The 20,856-nt window shown below is 44.4% G+C and overlaps 1 protein-coding gene and 1 long non-coding RNA gene across 8 annotated transcripts in view; one reads left to right on the top strand and one right to left on the bottom strand.

Moving 5' to 3' along the window:
- The window catches only part of EVA1A (eva-1 homolog A, regulator of programmed cell death), a 50,013-nt gene that overhangs the window by 11,670 nt on the left and 17,487 nt on the right, over positions 1-20,856 (bottom strand). For 3 of the 7 annotated variants that reach the window (XM_082744327.1, XM_082744326.1, XM_082744328.1), the window contains exons 2-3: positions 13,961-14,083; positions 6,428-6,600 (exon numbers count right to left, since the gene is read on the bottom strand). In XM_082744327.1, coding sequence (XP_082600453.1) covers positions 6,428-6,473 — 46 coding nt within the window. In that variant the 5' untranslated portion in view covers positions 6,474-6,600; positions 13,961-14,083. Of the gene's footprint in view, positions 1-6,427; positions 6,601-6,867; positions 7,063-13,960; positions 14,084-20,856 lie in introns of those variants that run through there. The other 4 variants (XM_082744332.1, XM_082744329.1, XM_082744331.1 and 1 more) reach the window with 3 other exon arrangements.
- LOC309871368 lies at positions 1,408-15,866 on the top strand. Its single transcript, XR_014315242.1, has 2 exons — positions 1,408-1,608; positions 14,841-15,866. It is a non-coding gene; the product is annotated as an uncharacterized lncRNA (long non-coding RNA).

The raw sequence follows: 20,856 nt of genomic DNA, 5'->3' as shown, positions 1-20,856 counted from the left end.
GAATACCATCTATAACACATCTTTATGATAATGTTTTTCAGTGAAGAAAGCAAAGTACAAAAGAGTACAAAGTACAAAATGCTAGCTGTGAATTAAAAGGGGGTGAGGATGAGATTAGATGTTCATCTTTCTTACCTGCGCACAAAGAACTCTGGAAGGATGCAGAAAGGCCTGATGATGGCTCAAATGTGGGGACTGGATGGAGGGGGCAGCTCTATGACTTCTTACTATATATCCCTTTATATTGTTTGATCATTGAGCCATGTTAATTCACTGATTAGTTGAGCACCTAAAAGGTGCCAGACACTATTCTAGAGGCTGAGGAAAGAAAGAAAAATCTAAGTGTTCCTGGAAGCTTATATTCTACTAGACGAGACAGTAAATAAACAAGATAAACAAATAAAACAGGGTATATGTTAGATGGCAATAAGGTGATAAGGAGAAGAAAACAGTAAAAATAGGAAGGAGGATACAAAGTGTGAGATGTGTGCTGGAGGAGAGCAGGCAGGTGGAGTGACCAAAGGGAATCTAACCAAGAAGGTGACTTTTAAGGAAGAAATGAAAGGAAATGGAAGAGTGACCAAGAGAATGTATTATCAATTCAAAACATTAAATAAAAGAGCAATCATTCCATTTAATCTTTCTAACAACCCTATTAGAAGTTATTTATGAGGTTATTACTATAAATGATATTATTATCCTCATCATAAATTATTATATTATGATCCCAAGGGGTTGCTTGCACAGAGTTGAGACAAGAAATGTTAACCCCTCCAATCCCAGTACTGAGATACAGGGAAACAAAACGTGTGTCAAGAGTACATGGGTGGCACCTAAGCCAGGGTTGGGGAGTGAGGAGAGAGGATGGCAGACCCTGAAGACTGTGAGGGCAATGGCCCCTCCAGGACTGAAGGGAAGAATACTTGGAAAAGGAAATGGCTGCAAAAAGCAGAGATGAGAAAAGATGCAGCAAGTGGTTTAAAATAATTGGAGTGAGGTCTTGATCAGGGAGCTCTACCACTAAATAAGAGCAGCAAGAAGTCAAGTTCAGACACTAAAAGCCCTGAGAAGCCCCATAAGAAACTGCAGATTGGATAACTCACAGAATCCCCTTCTCTTCTCCCTTACTTGCCTCTACAGCGTGTTTTCCAACCTCAGCACTACTGACCTCTTGGACCAGTTAATTCTTTGTTGTAGCAAGTTGTCTTGTGCATTATAGGCTGTATCTCCACCACTAGATGCCAATAGCAGCACCCCACCCTCCCACCCCAGTTGTGACAACCAAAGGTTTTTCCAGATACTTCCTGCAATCCCCCATAGGGCAAAATCATCCCTGGTTACAAAGCACTGGTCTAAAGGATGAAAAAGCTTTGTCATTTTTTTTTTCAGCTAGATGGTCACGTAACACAGTTTGGGTCAATGAAATATGAGATCTACTGGATTGTCCTTCCTTTTTTCAACCATCTTGAATGAGAGCAAGAGCAACAGCAGCCCTTTGCAGCCATGAGATGATAAACATAAACAGAAAGGACATGAGAATCACAGAGATGGTGGTCCCTACATCTTTAAGCCAACGCACCACGTGCCTCCAGACTTCTTGTTATGAAGGTAAGATAACTCTATGTGTTTAGGCCTTCAAAGGCCTGAGGTTTTCTGTTATTTGCAGCTGAAAGCAATCCTAACTATTAAACCATACAAAAGTATCTGGATTTCATCCCAGAGATAATTAGGATCCACTAAAGTATTCTAAAAAATAAAAAAGAATTGGGCATCTGGTGGCTCAGTGGGTTAAAGCCTCTGCCTTCAGCTTCAGGTCATGATCTCAGGGTCCTGGGATCGAGTCCCGCATCGGGCTCTCTGCTCAGCAGGGAGCCTGCTTCCTCCTCTCTCTGCCTGCCTCTCTGCCTACTTGTGATCTGTCTCTGCCAAAGAAATAAATAAAATTAAAAAAAAAATAAAAAAGAATAAAATCATCAGACCTACAGTTTGGAAAGATCATTTTGCCACAAAACACAATCTTTGCTATGAAGCAAGATGGGAGGCAGATAGATCATGGAAAATGCCATTATGCAAGATAAGCAAAAGCAGAATGGGGCTTGGATCAGATCAATTAATTCAATGATGGTGGGAATAAAATGGAGGGGTCACATTGAGAGACACTGAGAGGCAAAATGGACTGACCCTAAGCAACTAGATATACACAGTGAGTAAGATACATCATACTTCTGGCGTGGGTGATGCCCTACATGGTACGTAAGAGAAAGAGCAACTGACAGAGAAAGACATATTCCATTGCAGCCAGGTTGAATCTGAAATGATTATGGCACACACAAGTGGTAACTTTCAGGGCATTTAGAGACACAGGTCTAGAAGTCAGCAAAGAACAAGGGAGTGGTAATTTGTAAAATATATGTAGGACATAATTCTAAATTTTATATTTTTAATGATCTTATTTATTTGAGATAATAAGCGGGGGGAGGGGTAGAAGAGAGGGAGAAGCAGACTTCCCCCTGAGCAGGGATCCCAGTGCAGGGCTTAATCCAGGACTCCAGGATCATGGTCTGAGCTGAAGGCAGACACTTAACTGACTGAACTATCCAGGCGCCCTAATTCTAAATTTTAAATTTCAGTAAAATAACATTATTTATTACAAAAGTGGTATCAATGAAGTATAGAATATTTAAACATACAACTAAGCAAAAGAAATTTAAAAATACACAGACACATTTATAAAATCCCAGCATCCAGATATAATTTGCAATAAAATGTACTTACATATACATGTGAATATACAAACATAAATAGCCCTATACTGCACAGGCTATATGGTTTTACTCAAAAACACACCATAAACATCTTTCTACTTCAATTAATATTCACCTATTTTTCTACTTCAATTAATATTCACCTATTTTTCTGATTTTTTATTATATAAACAGTTCTGAGATCAATTGTCCTCATAGTAAAATTTCTGTCCATATCCTCAGTTATTTCCTTAGGATAAATTCCTAATTGTGGAACTTCGGCTAAATAGTATACATGTTTTTAAGGTTTTTGATAGAGGTTCACAAATCACTCTCTAGAGAGGCTGTAGCAATCTGCAGTCCCATAATACTGTGTGCAAGAACTCATTTCCCCACACTTTCTGTAAAACTGGAATTAAATACATAAGCACTCAAGTCTTAAAAAAAAATTATAAAATAAAAATGTTAACCTCGCTGTTGCTTTTATTTGGCGTTTGTTTAATTGCTAGAACTCGGGCCGTGTATGTTTTATCAGCAATTTGTAATTTCTCCTTGGCAAACTGCTGATTCTCGTGCCTTCTCTACTATTCTTTGGGACACCGATCTTCTATTGATTGGTAAAAGCTTTTTATATGTTATAAATGTTAACCCTTCTTCACTAAGGCTGCATTTTTCTCTTAGTTTGCATTCGCCATTTAATTTTAGGGTACATTTGGATAAACAGGTATGTAAAATTATTAGAATTGTCAAGGTTTGAAATGGCTGTTGTGAAGAGTGGGAACGAGATGGCAATCAGAGACTGAAGTACTACTTGAAAGGCTCAGCTGAGGTTTGATGCCATGAATTTCTAATGGCTTCAATCTGCAAAGCTGTAGCAGCATCTGGTTACTTCAGCTCCGAGGGCAAAAGGGGAGAAAGTGGGATGTACTTGGAGTTGTTTTAATCAGGAACTGGACAAAGAAGCGAGTTGTGTGCATTAGCAAACACCCTGCTGACTCCAGAAGACTGCTTGAGATCCTCTCTCTCCCTCCCTCGGCCCCTCCCCACTAAAATAAATAAATAAGTCTTAAAAAAAAAAAAAACAACCACACACGCAAACAAAAAAGATGATATAATTTCTGATATTTGCTTTAAAATAAACAAGTAGGGAAGAGAAAGGCTATTGATGGGTTGATGAGTCCCATGGGGTTCATTATGCTTTCTACCTACTTTTGTTTATGTTTTAAATTTTCTATAATAAAGCATTAATTTGCATTTATTAAAAGTATGCTGCTGAAATGATGGACCACGTGGACAAAATAAGAGGCAACTGATGCTCTGGAAGAAATTAGGAGGAATCAGGGGCCTCTGCGTAGTTGAAGACCAGATTCAGCTGAGTGAGAACACGAGAGAGCCACAAGATCAGGACATTTTTTACAATTTTCTTCGAACATATTTATTATTATTGCCTTCAATCCATTTGTTCTATCTTTTTCGTTTAAAACAATTATTTTTCTATCTGTTATATTCACCTTCATATTTTAAATTCTCTTAACTCATTTTCTTTACAGCTAGGATTGTTACCCATCACACTCAGAACTCATTTTCAGCCAGCAAGTCTATTTACTGGATCTAACCCATTTTATTTTCCATTTCCATTTCCTTGAATTCTCTTTTTATTTCATCCCATATTTTTTTAAAAGGAGCATTATCTCCCTGTGTCCCAACCACTATTTAATTCTAGAATATGAGGTGGGAAGGAGAAAGGTTGGAGGAGGGGGCAGAGAAACGGGGCCATGCCCTCTTTCAGCCCTAGCAAGATCACAAGACACCACAGTAAACACCAGACCATTCAATGAATTACCACATTCAATGGTCACTACTCAGGGTCATGCCGGCTGAAATGGAAAACTGCCAGGTACTTCCTGTGCCAAGCAGAACTCCAAAGTCCAGGAGCCTGTATGCTCTCACCCAGATATGTTCTTGCAACAGCTGGTTTGCAAGTGTCCTTGGAGGCTTTGGAACCTCCAGGTCCTCCCTGCCACCACTTCATTTTGGGGATATATTCACTAAAGAGTTGAGAGTAAACATTCAATTATTTGTGAAACATGATACCAGTACAGCCTTGAAGAAGGGGCAAAGCTGAGATTCCTCTGATGTGCGGTTGCCCAGGGAAGGAGGCCCCGGAGACCAGACTTCCTAGGGAGGTGAGGAGTTGACTGATGGCCAGGCCTTTGATGACCTAGGAAGGGTGAACCCTGGGCCTTGAGGTCTGTGCAGACGACATACTGCATCTTGCCACCCCTGAGAAGACCTTTCTAAAATCAGGTTGCATGTCATCTAAGATCCTCTCTCAAAAAGAAGCCATTAGCTTGCTTTATCCTCAGCTTTATCCTGGCTCAGATTTGCCACTGTAAATAGAAATGTCAGGTTTTATATCTGAACTCTGAGGTCACTACATACCAACCCTGGCTAGAGAGCCAGAGAGGAAAATCAGTCCTCTGATTAGAGGAATTCTAATCAGAACCTCAGCCTCTTCCTTTTTATACAACATCCAGAGACAATAGGCAAAACAAAACACAGTGAAAGCAAACTATAAAAAAAAAAATTATAAAAGTACCCCTGGGACTAATATTACATTATATGTTAATAAAAAAAGTATTAAAAAAAAAATAGTAGGCTCCAAAAGACATCATAGAATTATATGTGGATTTTCCACATAAGCACCATATTTCCACCCAGTTTTGTCATAAACAAGCCCCTGACATCAAGGTTGCAGGAGATGGATTTATACTGTGGGGACCCAAAAACTAAACCCATTTTTAAAAATATATGTCAATCTGTCATCTGAATGTATATTTGCACTATACTCTGATTTTCTATGTATTCAAAAACTCAATCTTTGTTTGAGGAATATCATTTAAATAAATGATAAAACTTGAAGAATGTTTTAAAAAAAAAACTCATTCAAGCAGCAGAAAATCAGTTTGGTCATTGAAACCATTGAGCATTTTCATGTATTTTTTTTTTTTAAATTTCAGCTTGATTGAGGGATATTTTCAGGTATTTTTAAATGGCTCCTCTTATATAAACAGCATCTGTTCTCAAAAAAGGATCTTGAAGAGAGACAATCAGCCATCTTCCTAAGAGCACATATAAGTTTGCATTAAGGAAGGGACAAATAGGCTCTCTCAGACTCACGTGTTTTTGTGTCTTCATGTCTCCCAGGAGGTTATCACACATCTCATACAGCCCCACAAACACAGCCCACACACAGGCACACGCACCTGCAGGGGAGCGCGCATGCGTGTGCGCACTGGGTGGGACTGAGAACCACTTCACGAAAAGGAGCAGGGGGAGGCTACTCCAAGAGTTTCTCTCACAGGGAGTCAAATAAATGACCAACACACAATAGCCAGCCCCAGGCTACCTCATTCACTCGGGTGAGCCCAAAGGAAACCAAACATCTTTAGCAAGATAAAGTATTTAGAGTCCTCCCACACCCCACACCACCACCCACTGCCAGATTAGAGAATGCCAAGCTTAACTTTCAGACCAGAAGATCTTTCATCTCAAAACTGGGCACAGCAGAATCCCTCTGCTACAACCACGTAACATTTCTCTCCCGAGAACAAGGCCACTGATGGCCACCCAGGAGATAGCCTCGGCCCTCAGCCCTGGCCCAGCCAAGACTGGACAACTACCTGAGACAAAGGAATAGGCCGCTAGGATGTTGCTGAGCAAAGCCATGTCCACGCACTCGGTAATCAGCAGCTCCGTGCTAGGGCGGCAGAAGGGCGGCCTCGACGCGGCATCCAGAGGAAGCCTCCTGGAAATGCTTGAGCCCGATCAAGGCGGCACCTCCCTCTCTTCTCTTCTGTTTGGGAACACAAAGTGAGTGATGAGAACACATTCTGCTTTCCTGAGGCCGCGTTCCAGGTACGCTGGACTCGAGAACAAAGAACCAGTCTCCCAAATGCCGGCCAGCCTTTCCAGCCAGGGATCCGGGCGCTTGTCCCTTTTGTTCTAGCCCGCTTCTTGACTTTCAAGGAAGGAGCAGTTCCTTCCATTTATGTTCTTTCCAGACTTTCCCTTTTCTCTTCCCCGTCTCCTCCCCAGTTCCCCTTTAACACTTCCCCCTCACCTTCCCTGAAACTTCTTACTGCATTCTGTCTGGCTCGCCTCTTAGGCACAGCCCATCATTCACTTTAATCACTCACTGTAACCCCAAGTGGCAGCGCACTCCTTTCCTGGCTCTGCTTTCTCCAGCACGGACAGCACTGGTGTACTTTGATCACTTTGCCTCATCCCACAGATCACCAGATGGGTGTCTTTGGCAGTGGGTCAGAGCTGGCTGTTCCAGAACTACCAAAGTGGTTCCGGTTCTTAAATGCCCACAGGAACTTGGGAGCTTGAGCCCACTCTCTGCCCCCAGTTCCATGACTCCACTTGTGACCATGATGGGCCAATCACACACACACACATACACACACACACACAGCCTGCAGAACCGTCCCACCAGGGTTCAGAAGAGGGACTTGGTTGCTCCATGTTAAGCGGCTCAGCCTGTGCTTGACGGAGCACCTCCTCTCCCAGCTGCTGCTGCGGCCGCTCAGACCCAGCACTGTCATTACCCAGTTCACCCAGTGAGGCTCTCGCTGAGATGGAGATGGGAAGAAGCAGCAATGACCTCAAGAACTCCTCAGCTCTAAACTAAGGACGGGGAACTAAGTCACAGCGAGTGGACGGATGTCAGGATGCGGAAAGCTAAAGAAGCAGAAGGCTCCAGTCCTTGGAGAAGACACAGGTTCTCAGGTGGGACATGGTCTCAATAACGTGGACCACACAAGAGGGCCAGAGGAACTGCAATTCCGCAAGTGAAGAGACTGGGTCACAACAGAGAAGACAACTCACATTCTGGTGGATTCCAATGGGCTCAGGGAAAACCACAGCAAGGAAAGAAAGCGCAACCCACAGGTAAGAGAGGAATGATGGCAAGGTCCTTGGAACGGCTAGAGGCCCAAGAGTAGCAGGATGGGGACGCCTGGGTGGCTCAGTGGGTTGAAGCCTTTGCTTTCGGCTCAGGTCGTGGTCTCAGGGTCCTGGGAAACGAGCCCCGCATTGGGCTCCCTGCTCGCGGGGAACCTGCTTCCCCCTCTCTCTCTCCCTGCCTGCCTCTCTGCCCACTTCTGGTCTCTGTCAAATAAATAAATAAAATCTTTAAAAAAAAAAAAAAAAAAAAGAGTAGCAGGATGAAGAGCTGGAGCTTCAGGGGCTCTGAAAAGGGGCCCGCTGCTGCTGAGGGACTCTGCTTCTCTGGGCCAGAGCCCCAGGCCTTCTTCAACAAGCATATGAGTTCTTAAAAGGTCACAACTCTGTGATGCAGGTGAAGAGTTGGAACCGCCACTCTGAGTTCAGACACTGTTCTGCAGATGTGAGGACTTTGGGACCAAGGAAGAGAGTGGAGTCACTGGAAAATGTCTGAGGATGTGGTGGTGCAAAGCTACTTCGGATCCATTCCCTTCTATCATTCCCCACTACTTCTATAGCATAGGTCTCACCATTCCATTTCTGGGAGGTTTGCCACAATGCACACCAAATCCTTCTGTTAACGCCTTCTTCCTGCTCAATCTAGCACACGCTCTCACCAACAGGGTCATCTCCATAAAGTACAAATCTAATTACTTTACTCCACAGCCCAACCGTTCAACTAATCCCCATTATACTTTTTAGCACAAAACACAGCCACCTCCATAATATCTGACCCCTACCTTAGCTCCTAATTCATCTCCTAATCGAGTCTACACCCATACACATATGCACAGAAATGTAGGCATACCTAGTGCTCCAACATTACCAGCTTACTTTTAGTTCCCCAAAGACACCAACTTCTTTTATCTTTTCATGCATTTGATCACGCTTTTCCTTTTGCTTAAAATGCCCCCGCCTCCCCTTATCGGTTTGGCAACATTTCCTTTAAAGAAATTCAAAAGTCCTATAGGAATCTCAAATCCCAATGACTTTTTTTTTTTTCAGAAATAGAAAAATCCATACTAAAGTTCATATGGAATCTCAAGGAATCTCAAATACCCAGGAGAATCTTGAAAAAGAACTAAGTTGGAAGTCTCACACTTTGATTTCAAAATTTATTACAAAGCTCCGATAAGCAAAACGGTGTGGTACTGGCATAAAGACGGGCATGTGGACCAATGGAATAGACCAGAGAGCTCAGAAATAAGCCCTTACCCCTTGTCAAATGATTTTCAACAAGGGAGCCAAGACCATTCATTGAGGAAAGACCAGTCCCTTCAACAAATGGTGTTGAGAAAACTGAGCTTCCACATGCAAAAGAATGAAGTTGAACCCTTACCTTGTATCATATTAAAATTTAACTAGAGGAGTGCCTGGGTGGCTCAGTGGGTTAAGCGTTTGCCTTCAGCTCAGGTCATGGTGTCAGGTTCCTGGGATGGAGGCCTGCATCAGGCTCTCTGCTCAGCCGGGAGCTCGCCTCCCCCTCTCTTTCCGCTTGCCTCTCTGCCTACTTGTGATCTCTCTCTCTGTCAAATAAGTAAAATCTTTAAAAAAAATCTTAACTAGAAATGGATCAAAGTTCTAAATGCAAGAGCTAAAATTATAAAACTCTTAGAAGAAAATACATGGGAAGAGCTTTATGACATTGGATTTGACAATGATTCCTTAGATATGACACCAAAAGCACAGGCAACAAATGTTAAAATAAACTGGACTACATCAAAACTTAAAACTTCTATGCGTCAAAGGACACAATTAACAAGGTGAAAAGGCAACCCACAAAATGCAAGAAAATATTTGCAAACCATATATCTGATTGGAGGTTACTATCCAGATTATATAAAGAGCTCCTAGAATCTCAACAACAAAAAACAACCTGATTTAAAAAAATAAGCAATGGACCTGAAAAGACATTTCTCCAAAAAAGATACGCAAATGATCAATAAGCTTACTAAGGAACTACAAATCAAAACCACAACAAGATACCTCCTCACACCCATTAGGATAGCTAGCACCAAAAAAAGAAAAAAAAAAAAAAAAAGAAAGAAAGAAGGAAGGAAGGAGAGAAAGAAAGGAAAAGGAAATAACAAGTGTTGGAGAAGATTGAGAGGAATTGGAACCCTCATATTTTTGATGGGAGAGTAAAATGGTCGAGGCACGATGGAAAACAGGGTGGCAGTTCCTCAAAAAATGAAACCTAAAATTACCATAAGATCAAGCAATTCTATATCTCGGTACATGTTCAAAAGAACAGAAAGCAGGGACTCAAAAAGATATTTGCACACCAATTATTAATGAAGTATTAGTCACAGCAGCCTAATGGTAGAAGCAACTGACATTCCATCCACAGATGAACAAAATGTGGTGTGTGTATACATATATATGTACACACACACACACACACACACACACACACACAATGGAGTATTATTCACAGCCTTCAAAGAAAGGAATTTGTGACACATGCTACAACATAGATGAACCTCGAGGACATTAAGCTAAGTGAAATAAGCCAGTCACAAAAGAACTGTAATGAACGGAAACACTGTATGATTCCACGTATGTGAAATACCTACAGTAGTCATATTCAGAGACAGAGAGCAGAATGGTGGTTGTCAGCGACTGGGGAAAGGAGGCATTAGAAGTTATTGTTTAGTGGGTACAGGGTACAAAGTTCCAGTTTTGCAAGATGAAAAGTATTCTGGAAATGGATGGTTGCACAACAGTGTAAATTCACTTAATGCCACTGAACTGTAAGTTTAAAACGTTTAAGCTAATAAATTTGTGTTGTGTGTATTTCAGCACAATTTTAAAATAATAACAAAAATAAGGTGTTCATGTGGTACAACAGTGAATTTTAAAAGTGTTGCTCCATTTAGGGAATCCTGCAAACCAATTCTGGTTTTAAGTTAACAGAAATGGTGGTAGAATTATTTTATACTGATATTAAAATTGAAGCAAATAAAATTCCAATGTATATCTACACATAAATGTAGTTTAATTTTAAATTAAAAAAGTTATTTCACTTTTAAAATTGGAGAGTAAATAATTGTAATCTACCACATTTAGAGATTAAGAGGAAAAACGTATCACACCACCAGATGCAAAAATGTGTTTGTCTAAAATTTGATAAAAATTCATGACTGAGAGGGAAAAAAAGAAAGGTCCACTGCAGTGAAGCTCTACATCACCCAGACCTTTTTCTTTGGCAATCAAAGTATCCAAATACTCTTCTAATATAGCACCCACGATACGGTAATTGAATGATCAGTTTACAGGTTTTTCCCCTAGACTGAAGAGGCATCTGATGTATCCTTGTCACTTGAAAATCTAGCATGGTGCCTGATGAAATGCTGGTTGGCTGAGAAACAAATAGAGCATTCAGGCATGAGCTTTATATGCATAAGTCTCTGAGGGTGTTTCTAAACAGGTCTGAGTGTGATTCACCTAGACGACCAAAGAACACCAGGGCTGACAGGCTCTGAGTGGGGTGCCAGGCAGAACACTTTGTCAGGACAATGAGAAGATCACATACAAGATGGAAAGTTCACTGTGGCACAGAAATTCTTCTGAGTCATGCCCCAGGCACTAACGGGGAGGGCTGCAGGAGCCAGAGGTAAGAAGAAGAGGGATGAAGAAGACAGGCCAAGGGTAAGGAAAGGTAACCTCTGGATGATCCATCCAAAGGAGTGACCAGGAAGATCCTCCATAGTCGGTCCACGTGGCACAAGTCAGCCTAGAGCAGAGGTCAGAGCATCTCTACTATAAGGGCCAGGGAGTACCTATTTCAGGCTTCATGGGCAATGGAGTCTCTGTCTCAACTCCTCAGCTTGGCCATTGCAGTACAAAAGCCACCACAGCCAAAATGTACACGAACAAGTGTGGCTATGTTCCAACAGAACTTTATTTGCAAAAATAGGTAGTGGATCCAGTTTGGTCCATGGGCCATTGTTTTCAGACCTCTGGTCTAAAGTCTTACTACTTAAAGTATGGTTCAAGGACCAGCATCATTGACATCACTTGGGAGCTTGTTGGACCTACATAATCTTGGACACCACCTGAGATTTTTAGAATCAAATTCCCATTTTATAAAATGCCCAGTAGAGTTTGCAAAGTGCTCTACCTGACCTCTGTGATCCCCTTCAGCCTGAGCACTTAGTGCCTCCTTTATAAAGCTGACCTAGAGTACAAGGGCGAGTCCTCACCAGCCCTGCTGCACAGGCAGTTCTCCAGGTGGTTACAGGACACCTTAGTGAGGAGACCAAGACAGAGGGAGGGCAGGGCTCGGCAGAAGAGATTCTGCTCAGGACAGCATGGTCTTCAGAAGTTAGAAAAGTGATCAACACCAGAGCCAAACTCTAAATCCAAACCTTCTCCTTGACTCTCCCTTAATAGAGATGAGAAGTCCAAGTAGCTCTAGACACCTCCCCCTGGTGATCTGCCCTATCATTAAAACCTTTTTGCATCTCTTACTGTGGTGATGAATTTTATGAGTCAATCTGACAGGCCGTGGGGTGCCCAGATTAAACATTACTTCCGGGTGTGTCTGTGAGGGGGTTTCCAGATGAGGTCAGCATTTGAAATTGTGAACTCACAAAAGCAGACCACCCTCCCCACTGTGGGTGGGCATTATCTAGGCTGCTCAGGGCCCAATGGAAAGAAAGCTGGAGGGAGGAGGAATCTGCCTCCTTTTTCCTATCTTACTGCTTAAGTTGAGACAGCTCATCTCTTCCTCTCCAGCCTCAGTTTAGACTGTCACCTTCGGCTCCCCTCATTCCCAGGCCTTCAGACTCGAACTGAATGATACCACAGGCTCTTCTGGGTCCCCAGCTTGCAGATGGCAGACCCTGGGACTTCTTATGTATCTCCTAGTGGTAGGATATATCTTCCCTCCTGCTTCTGTTTCTCTGGAGAACAATCACCAATTCACCTACCAATATGAAGGTGAGGGGCATGAAGCACTCATCCACCCCCAAGTACAATTTTGTGGTCTGTTCTTCAGGGAAGTCCCTTACCGCTGGCTAGCTCCTAGAATCAGTGATTCTCAACTTCGGGCAGTTAGCCCCCCACAGGGGACATTGGCTATGTGCAGTAACATTTTTGGTTGTCACAACTGCAGTGGGTGTTAATACTGGCATCTAGTGGGCAGGAGGGAAGGATAGGCTAAACATTCTACAGCATACAGCCTAGTCCCTCACAACAAAGAACTATCTGGTCCAAAATGTGAATGTATCAAGGTGGAGAAACCCGATTCTAAAACAAACATCATTACTTCATTTACCGGTGACTCTCAGTGTTTGTGAAGCATGTATGCATCACCAGTACTGTTGGGACAGTGTCAGAGAGAGGGCTGGCAGGCCTTGATCAGGACAGGCGTCCAAGCTCTAGGCCAGTAACTCAATATTCCCAGTGACCAGAACAGCTCACAGTAACGAAGCCCTCAAGGGGAATACATCTACCAGTAGCAGTTTATTAATTCATAACTGGGGAGTCAGCTAGCACCAGAGCTAAAGCAGGTCCTCTTGTAGACAACCGGATCCTGGGATTATCTTGGCAAGGACAAAATTACAACTATGGAGCTGCATATTTTCAAAGCTAGGGCTTTCTCCTGGTGATAACCCATTGGATTAACTCCACACTACTTAGGGGAAGTCATGCTTAGAGGACACTCCAGGTCCAGTCAACCAACATCACAGCACATTCTCTTTGGACAGAACCCACCAATTCTTACAAATCTTACTCTCCGATGGCCTTCTCTCATTCCTGACTCAAAGCTCCTTCAACTAATTACTGACAAACTGCAACACAATTGAAAAAACACAGCTTCTGTCCATCACTTACATCCCATAATTTTGTGTCCCTAAACACACGCTAGTCTCTTGATGAAGATGACAGCCTATGAGCACCATCTCTTAGATGGAATGGCTAATTATATGCATTGGACATTATTTTCACTGGCTTCCATTTTAGAGGTAACCTTACTCCCAGTGCTGCAAAATCATATTCTCTGGAACTCTGAGTCCACTCATTTATCTTGCATGTAATCACTGAGTGTATAAAATGAAATGTGCCCAAGGCTGACAGATTTCATCTTATACTTCAGTAGCAGCAGTGAGTAGGCCCTGGTGCATAAGCTGCTGTGCAAGTGACTATCTCATTACGCAGCATGCAGAGGGGGGTAAAAAACTCATTATCCCCTTAGTTACCTGGGGAGGGATGTGCTGTCAGGAACAGAGGATCATCTGGCAAATACAGTTCATCCCTGGTGATTCTGGTGCCAAGCAGTAGAGGTTCTGAAACTTGGTTGGCCCCAATTGGCTTCTCAGGCTCTGAAAGAAAAGAGAAATGGCACACACACACACACAAAATCAGAAAGCCATCACGTGCTCAGAAGATCACGTCATGCCTTAGACCTAACATCGTCATGAACCCAGCAGAGAAACCCAGGCAAGGTTTACTTGGACCTCTGAAAAGATGCAGTAGCATCTCCTGAGAGGGTAAAGCCTGCTGCCAGAGTTTCATACAGAGTTTGAGCCAGACAGCCAGAGACACCAAACTCCCAAGTTCATAGCAGAAAGGGAAGCAAGGGGTAAAGGACCAGCGGTGCAGGCTTCCTCTTCCCTCCCGCAGCCAAAGCCCACAACCACAGCTACCGTGGGATGTGTCCACGTGGCCCCTCATCCGTGAAGTTTTCAGGCCAGTCTCTTTGGAACAGGAAGGGAGGGAATTTGGCTCCCAGACAGCAGTGCCTAGATGGCCATGAAATGAAGTCTCACGCAGCTCTGTGTAGGCACAAAAAACCCAGAAGTGCTGATGCGTGGAATCCCACAGCCAGAGTCGCAAGGCCTCAAGCTATGTTCAACCCAGCTGGGGAGGCCACCAGGGGCCTCTGAACAACTAGATCTGCACAACTTCTTGATGTTGCCAGCTTCACTGAAAACTGTATAGAAGGAATGAAATCCATCCCAGAGTTCCTGGGGCGCTGAGCAGTCCCCCGGCTCCCCTCATACACATGCGGTCCTTTGGACACACTTCCTGCTGACTCTTGCAGCATCTGACTTCTGCTTGTTTCTCCGTGTCTTACAGATACGTGTCCCAGCTGCCTCAGCCTCACAAAGGAATTGTGGCACCTTGCTATCTCCATTTTCCTGGTGACGAAATTAAGGGCAAGAACGAAAAGGAAACTTAAAGCACAGGATCGATAGTTCTTTAGAGACTCGAGCACCAAAGCGTGGAAACAGGTCTTGGAGACCCACTCACCCTTCCCTCTACACTAGCGAAAACCACTCAAGAACTGTCCCCAGGGTGGCCACATGGCATCTGAGAGGCAAAGGCTTGAATGGAAAAAGAGCTTCCAGACCACAGGATGGGAAGAGGATACACGTGGTAGAAAGAAACCTGCTTTTCTCCACAGGACTGATAAACACCGGTGAGTGACACATCCAACATACTAGCCTGCCAGCCACTTTGCTTCCTTTGCTGCCTCCAACTTCCCCTCCAACGTAGCAAACCATTTCCAGCGACACATCCTGGACCTCTGACATCGAATAGGGGGTGCGAGCTCCTTAAGGGCAGGGACCATGTCTTCCTTCTGCTCTCTGTTCCCAGGGCCTCCCACAGTTAAAATCACAGAGCCAGTGTTGAGAGACTGTGGGTGACTGACTCACACTCAGAAATCCCACTCTCCAACCAGAACCTTCTATCTTCTACTTCTCTCACCCGTGGAGTCAAAGGAACCTCTCTGAGACCTCAGACTTCTTATTAAGAAAATCTTTGGGATCTAGGACTAGGCAAAGAATTTTTTAGCCGTGACACCAAAATCAAATTTCAAAACAAGGAAAATTGATAATTTGGATATAATCAAGATAAAAAAAAATTTCTTCTGTGTTAAGGGGATGAAAAAAACAAACTATAGAAGTCGGGGGGTTGGGAACTAGGTGGCTCAATTGGTTAAGCGACTGCCTTCAGCTCAGGTCATGATCCTGGAGTCCCAGGATCAAGTCCCGCATCAGGCTCCCTGCTTGGCAGGAAGTCTGTTTTTCCCTTGGACCCTCCCCCTTCTCTCTCTCTCCATCTCAAATAAATAAATAAAATCTTTAAAAAAAAAAAAAAGTGGAGGTGGGGGAAATTATTTGCAAATCATTTATCTACCAAAAAGAATAGTATCTAGAATATGTAAAGAAACTTCAAAAATAGTGACAGCACCAAATGTTGACAAGGGTGTGGAAAAATGGATCACTCATACATTGCTCATGGGAATGTAAAATGGAACAGCCACTATGGAAAAAACAATTTAGCGATTTCTTCAAAAACTAGACATGCAATTGTCATACAACCCAGCAACTGCATTGCTCCTGGGCACTTATCTTAGAGACATGAAGACTTAGGTTCCCACAAAACCCATATAGATATTTATAGCAGCTTTATTTGTAATAGCCCCAAATTGGAAACAACCCAAATTTCCTTCAATGGGTGAATGTTTAAACAAACTGTGGTACATCCATAACATGGAATACTAATCAGAACAAGAAAAAAGCAAACCAACTTTTAACTCATGCAACAACCTGGAAGAAACTTCAAAAAATTATGCCAAGTGGAAAAAAAACCTCAATCTTTGATTGAGGTTGTGTATTGTATGACTTCATTTTTATAACATTCTTGCAATGTCAAATTACGGAAGTGAGAAACAAATTGGTTTCAGGGGTTAAGGAGGGGATGGGGCCAGAAGAGAAGTGAGTGCAGCTGTGCAAGGCAACAGAGGGATCCTGGTGGTGAGGGGAATGTTTTGCTTCTTGACTCTATCACAATGAACATCCCGGCTGTGATATTGTACTACAGTCCTGCAAAATGTTATCATCAGGGAAACTGGTTAAATGGAACACAGGCTCTCCCTGTGATTTCTAACAATAAGCATATAAATCTAAAATTGTCTCCAGAGTCATCCTGAACCATAATCTTCACATTAAAGTTTAAGAAGAACTCATCTAGGGCGCCTGGGTGGCTCAGTGGGTTAAGCCGCTGCCTTCGGCTCAGGTCATGATCTCAGGGTCCTGGGATCGAGTCCCGCATCGGGCTCTCTGCTCGGCAGGGAGCCTGCTTCCTTCTCTCTCTCTCTGCCTGCCTCTCCATCTACTTGTGATTTCTCTCTGTCAAATAAATAAATAAAATCTTAAAAAAAAAAAAAAGAAGAAGAACTCATCTAAAAGACTCAACCAGGACATCAGGGGAAATTCACAATTCGTTCTTAAGAGCAACAGTTGAAGGGAAAGACAAGATGGTGAGAGTTTTCTTCTACAATATGAAGGGATTATGTAGGAGAAATTAGATTTGGTTCATGTGGCACCAATAAACAGAACACAGGCTAATGTCAGAGAAGGCGCACAAGCTTCAGGACTGATCAGACCTCAATTTAAAACCAAGCTCCATCCGCCCCTATCTTTAAGACTGGTCAAGTTAGCTGAACCTCCCTGACCCTCTGTTTCCTCCTCATTAAAATGAGGCTGGTTCCTACCTCAATCAGTCAATCAATCAGCATCTAAGCAGAGAAACAGAATCGAGTGCAGGGAATGGATTGCAATGATGAAGATAGACGTACAGGTGGAAGGTGATGGAGAAGCTGAGGGATGAAGCCTGACATGATAGATGACAAAGTCAAGAGTTAAAGAACTTCTCAGATGGACATCATTTTAAAAAGATGAAATTAGTTGACATAAGGATGGGACCGTGAAGCAATCAAGAGATCAGCAACAATGGGCAGCAGACGGTTGAAGGGACAAAGGGAAGAGGCATGTTACCCAGGAGCCAGGGTCACCAGGAAGAATCTGGAACCATAGAAATGTGGGCACTATTAGAAGAGATGCTTGAGGAAGACAGAGAGTGAGGAAATACTCTGGCTTCCTCCATTCTCCTCTAACCTCCCACTGGTGCCTCCATAGGCCAAACCCAGCAGGAAACCAGAGCACCCTGGACTCTGAGAAAGGCAGCCTCCCGGTCAGACCCCGCTATTCAGGGCAGAACAGGGATCAGAAGGCAAATAGGCCCAGGTCTGGTCCCCTCCTGAGGTGTGTATGAGAATACAGAACATGTTGATGCCTGGCACACAGTAGGTGCTCAATAAATGGTATAACTAACTTGTATGCACCAATGTTGTATGATAAACATTTAAAATCACATTTTCTCATCACTTTATATCCAAATACATAGCAACACAAGCCGGGCTATCTGACTCACGCCACGTGCACTCTACCAAGAATGCTTTTTTTTTTTTTTTCCCTCCAAATGAGCTACATATCTGAGAAATGCAAAAAGCAGCCCTGTCCTAAAGTTTCATTGTATAAAGCAAATGTTGAATTTCCACAGCTGCTGGCTTCAGCCTACCCAGAGGAATAGTTTCAGTGAAATATTAATCTCTGAGAAAGCCACACTGGGGTAAGACTGCACAGTAATTCAAGCAGCATGTGCAAAATTTATTTAGTGTTGGCCAGGAGTGGTTTTAATTATGTGAAGTCTTCAGAATGAGAAGAAAGTGACTGAAGATGTTTGACTAAATCAGTCCCAGAGGCCCTGGACGCTCCCAGATCCCTCCCCAGTTTCAGTTTATTTCTGCAGGCCCAAACCATACACACAGGGGAGGCTCCCAAGAAACCGGATGATGGCTCTGCCAGAACCCGGATGCAGCCAGCGGCAAAACCCACCAAGACAGGAAGCATCAGCACCCACAGGGCGGAGACCTCCCCGCAGCATGAAGGCCAGGTGTCTGGCTGTGGGAGGATAACCAGGGTAGAACAGAGGGAGAGGTGAGAATCCAGAAGGAATTTTCAGACCCCAGGGCACAGTATGAAAGATGCTTTCATCAAAGGTCGCGGGTGGGTGCCAGGCGCCGAGTGTGCTGTGTGCCTGCTGGACACCTCCCGTTTCCTGGAAGTCACTTGCTGAGGTGTGCTATTGGACTTGAAGTAGCACCTAGGAGTGGAGAGAGGGGGCAGGACCCAGCTCTAAGGACCATACACGTCCTGAAGACTGGGCCTTGCAGACAGCAGAGGGGAGCCACTCATATGGGTCTTAAAAATGGTCACCAACCATTCCAAAAAAGTGGAAGCCACAAGGTGTCCCCTAGACTGGTGGGACAAAGAGAAAACCCAGGAAGTTATCTTTAGAGACTGCCTTTCAGCCTCTGGGTTCTGTCCACAGACACCAGAGCTCTGGCACCAGCCGGGGCGGGGGGGGGGGGCGGTAAGGAGGCAGGGGTTTCTGTTAGTAAGAACATTAGTTAGTAAGAACATTAGTTAGTAAGAACATAAGAAAGGGGATAGGCATTTGAGAAGGAAATGAGCAAAGGCTGGTCCTTTGAGGGGCTAGGGATGGACACCAAGCTTCTCATCATCAGCCTGAGGTCAGTCCATCAGGGGGTCAGTATTTGGTGTCAAAGTGGGGCTGGTCATCCTCACCAGGAGGAGAGGGGACAGGAGCCTGACCTCCAAGGAGAATCCAGAGCTGAGGCTGGACTAGGGGAAATGGGAGTCTCCACTTGGATTTGCCAGATATCTCTCCAGCCCAGCACGTCCTAAATCCATCTCCCCGCCCACACGCTTCCTCTTTTCTCTACAGTCTGCATAATCCCGAGCCTCCCGGTCACTCCGGATCAGACTTGGGGGTTATGGTGGGCTCTTCCTCTCCCTTGTCCTGGAAATTCTACCTCCTATCCCTTCTGACTCTCCATGCCATCTGCCACTTGCCTGACTCAGAAAAACCTCCCTTTCCTCCACCCCCCCCCACCCCAACATCATACACTGGTGCCAGGTTGAGCACCTGGAAGCCGTGTTCTAGCAATGCCACTCCTCTGTGCTAAAATCACCACCTACACAGTCACATTCCTTCCAACACGACCCAACGTCCAAGCGAATGGGAGTCATTCCCTCCCTCATATACTTCCCCATGGGGTCTACCTCTGGGTTTCACTGTGCTGAATGTACTTCTCCACTTACTGCATTTCTGAGTCCTACCCATCCTTGAAGATTGACCTCACCTCACCTCCCGTGAGGACTTCCTCTGACCCACCCCTGCATATGTAATTGCTCCCTCTTTGGGACTCCTGTAACCCTGCATGCCAATCTTCTGCATATAGCTGAAGTGTGAGCTTTTAATATTTTGCACTAGGCTACAAGCTCTTTGAAAAGAGGGGCCTTACATCATATTCTCCTTCATGGAGGAGGCACAGGAAGACCCAGGAACACTGAGTTTGGCCAGAAGGTATGAAATGCAGTGTCTGGGGGAATCCCATTGGAAAGGAAGGCTGGAGGCGTGCAGTGATCCTGGAGTGCTAACTGCTGGTGTGTGGGAGTCCTCGGCTGATGTGTGCCCTGACTGAGTAGACCAAATGGAGAGGAGAAGGCTCACTGACAACTCTGGAGGAAAGGAGCCTGCCAGTGTCTGCTGGAAAGAGAAGAAACAGTCACGGGGACTGTCAGGAAGTCATAAGAATCACACTGCGTACCGCACTGGGCAGGAAAAGGATTCCAACCCTGTGGGTCAGCCACACCAGCATGTGCTTGAGTAATTCTGACCAAATCCTGCGTGGCTTTCTCTTCAGAATGGCAAGTAGGACCGGACAGGCTGGCAGACTTGTGGCTCCTTTAAGGAAGCCCATGAAAGAAGGCAATCCACTTGCCACTGTATTCCTAACCAGCATTCCTCAAGCAGAGACTTTGGTCCACCACCGGTAGGGTCCCCCAAGTCTAGTCTCTCTGAGGCATCCAGAAGTGTGGGGACTCACAGAAATCATGCCCCACCAAGGAGCACGCAAGTGGGAACAAGAAGCATTCCTAGTCATCTGGTCTCCGCGGGCCTCCTGGCCCCAAGCTGAGTTCTTGGTCCACTACAATTATTAAAACCAGAGCATCAGTCAGAAGGGCGGAGCAAACACCCTGATGGCAGGGAGTCTGGAAGTCCAGTGCCATCCCTCAGGGAGCTGCGGGAAAGAGAAATCTGAAGTGGGGCAACGCCAGCCTTCCTCCGCAGGAACCGCATCGATCCTTGGGGACGCGGACAGCTTCCCCCTGAGACCCTCCTGATGGCTCTTTGCCAGGGGGAGCTGGTCCCACAG

This window comes from Mustela nivalis (genome assembly GCF_964662115.1).
Source record: "Mustela nivalis genome assembly, chromosome: 8".
Taxonomy (NCBI): domain Eukaryota; kingdom Metazoa; phylum Chordata; class Mammalia; order Carnivora; family Mustelidae; genus Mustela; species Mustela nivalis.
This window is presented reverse-complemented; position numbering and strand designations above follow the sequence as displayed.